The sequence below is a fragment of the Octopus bimaculoides genome, chromosome 27, assembly GCF_001194135.2.
Source record: "Octopus bimaculoides isolate UCB-OBI-ISO-001 chromosome 27, ASM119413v2, whole genome shotgun sequence".
In the NCBI taxonomy this organism is placed as follows: Eukaryota; Metazoa; Mollusca; class Cephalopoda; order Octopoda; family Octopodidae; genus Octopus; species Octopus bimaculoides.
This window is the reverse complement of record NC_069007.1, coordinates 3,570,933-3,572,517: the sequence shown is the minus strand read 5'-3', so window position 1 is coordinate 3,572,517 and position 1,585 is coordinate 3,570,933. Positions and strand designations below refer to the sequence as shown.

Sequence of the window (1,585 nt, the reverse complement as noted above, 5' to 3'; positions counted from 1 at the left end):
TATATATATATATATATATATATATATATATGTATATATCTTAATGTTTGTTTTTTTTATGTTCAGTCATAATAAAAACAATTTTACATTAATCTGATGGGTTACTCTATGCTGTGGTAAAGTACAAATTTATTATTCTTATGCATGAATGTTGATGACAGGGACTTCGAAGTTTCGAACTGCTAATCCATTGCATATGTAATGCATAAATTTGATATCTTTACAGAAATTTATGAAACGGGAAAAACTTCAAAGATAGTGGACATCCTTGTGGAATTGTCTGACAATCAGAAAAGTAAGTCTTATATTAAAGAAATTTCTATTTGAAAACTGCTTTCCATGGCATGGTTCTTGTTGCAGCAGATATTGGTGAGGGTGTTGTGAATGGCAGCTGTTGGAGTCGGGTATCTGGCATCTTTTATCTTTTACTGGTTTCGGTCGTTGAACTGTGGTCATGCTGGAGCACCACGCTGAAGGGTTTAGTCAAACAAATCGATCCCATTTTTGTAAATCTGGTATTTATTCTATCGGCCTCTATTTACTGAACCACTAAGTTAACAAGCTAATACCAGTTGTCAAGTGGTTGAAGGGGGCAAACAGAAACACACACATATAAATATATGTGTATATATAAATATATATACATGTGTATATACAAATATGATGAGACTTCTCTTCAGACGCTGGGCCTCGGTGAGGAAATGATATCTGCTTTCCAAGCTGGCATGGGTTGGACGGTTTGCCACAGCTGGCAAGCCAAAGATTTGGGCTAAGCTCCACTGACTTCAATGGCTGGATGCCCTTTCTAATGACAAATAACAATTAAAAATAGTTATTAACCTTAAAATCTTAGTTTCTTTAATAATTTATACAAATCCTTTGTCCCTTTTTTTTTTTTCGCTCCAATCTAACAGGAACATTGATCAACTATATGATAAAATGGAACACACACTCCATCTACAGCGAGTTAGGACAGATCCTTCTCCAGAAAATCCTTGATAACTGCCTTCCCACTGATTATTTGATGAACCAACAGCAATACAGAGATCTCCAAGCATATACAGGTTTGTATTACTATTATTATGTCTCGGGTTACTGTGTCAAATGTAATCCTTATTTATTCGCATCGTTCTGAATTAATCCTGTATTATCTCATAGCTTTGAGATTTCAATATATACCTTTTCATTATAAGGTAGTTGCGAGAGGATGGATCTGGTTAGTTTCGTCATTGTTGTTGGCACTCCGTCGCTTAAGACGTTGAGGGTTCCAGTTGATCCGATCAACGGAACAGCCTGCTCATGAAATTATCTTGCAAGTGGCTGAGCACTCCACAGACACGTGTACCCTTAACGTAGTTCTCGGGGATATTCAGCGTGACGCAGTGTGTGAGAAGGCTGACCCTTTGAATTACAAACACAACAGAAACAGGAAGAAAGAGTGAGAGAAAGTTGTGGTGGAAGAGTACAGCAGGGTTCGCCACCACATCTTACTGGAGCCTCGTGGAGCTTTAGGTGTTTTCGCTTAATAAACACTCACAACGCCCGGTCTGGGAATCCAAAGCACGATCCTATGACCGCGAGTCCA

General features: G+C 38.0%; 1 protein-coding gene across 1 annotated transcript in view; it reads left to right on the top strand.

Annotated features, from left to right (window-relative positions):
• Nucleotides 1-1,585, top strand: part of LOC106882762 (uncharacterized) — a 5,042-nt gene that overhangs the window by 2,142 nt on the left and 1,315 nt on the right. Inside the window, exons 4-5 of the mRNA XM_014933542.1 lie at nucleotides 227-295; nucleotides 915-1,064. Of these exons, the coding sequence (XP_014789028.1) occupies nucleotides 227-295; nucleotides 915-1,064 (219 nt within the window). The remainder of the gene's footprint in view (nucleotides 1-226; nucleotides 296-914; nucleotides 1,065-1,585) is intronic.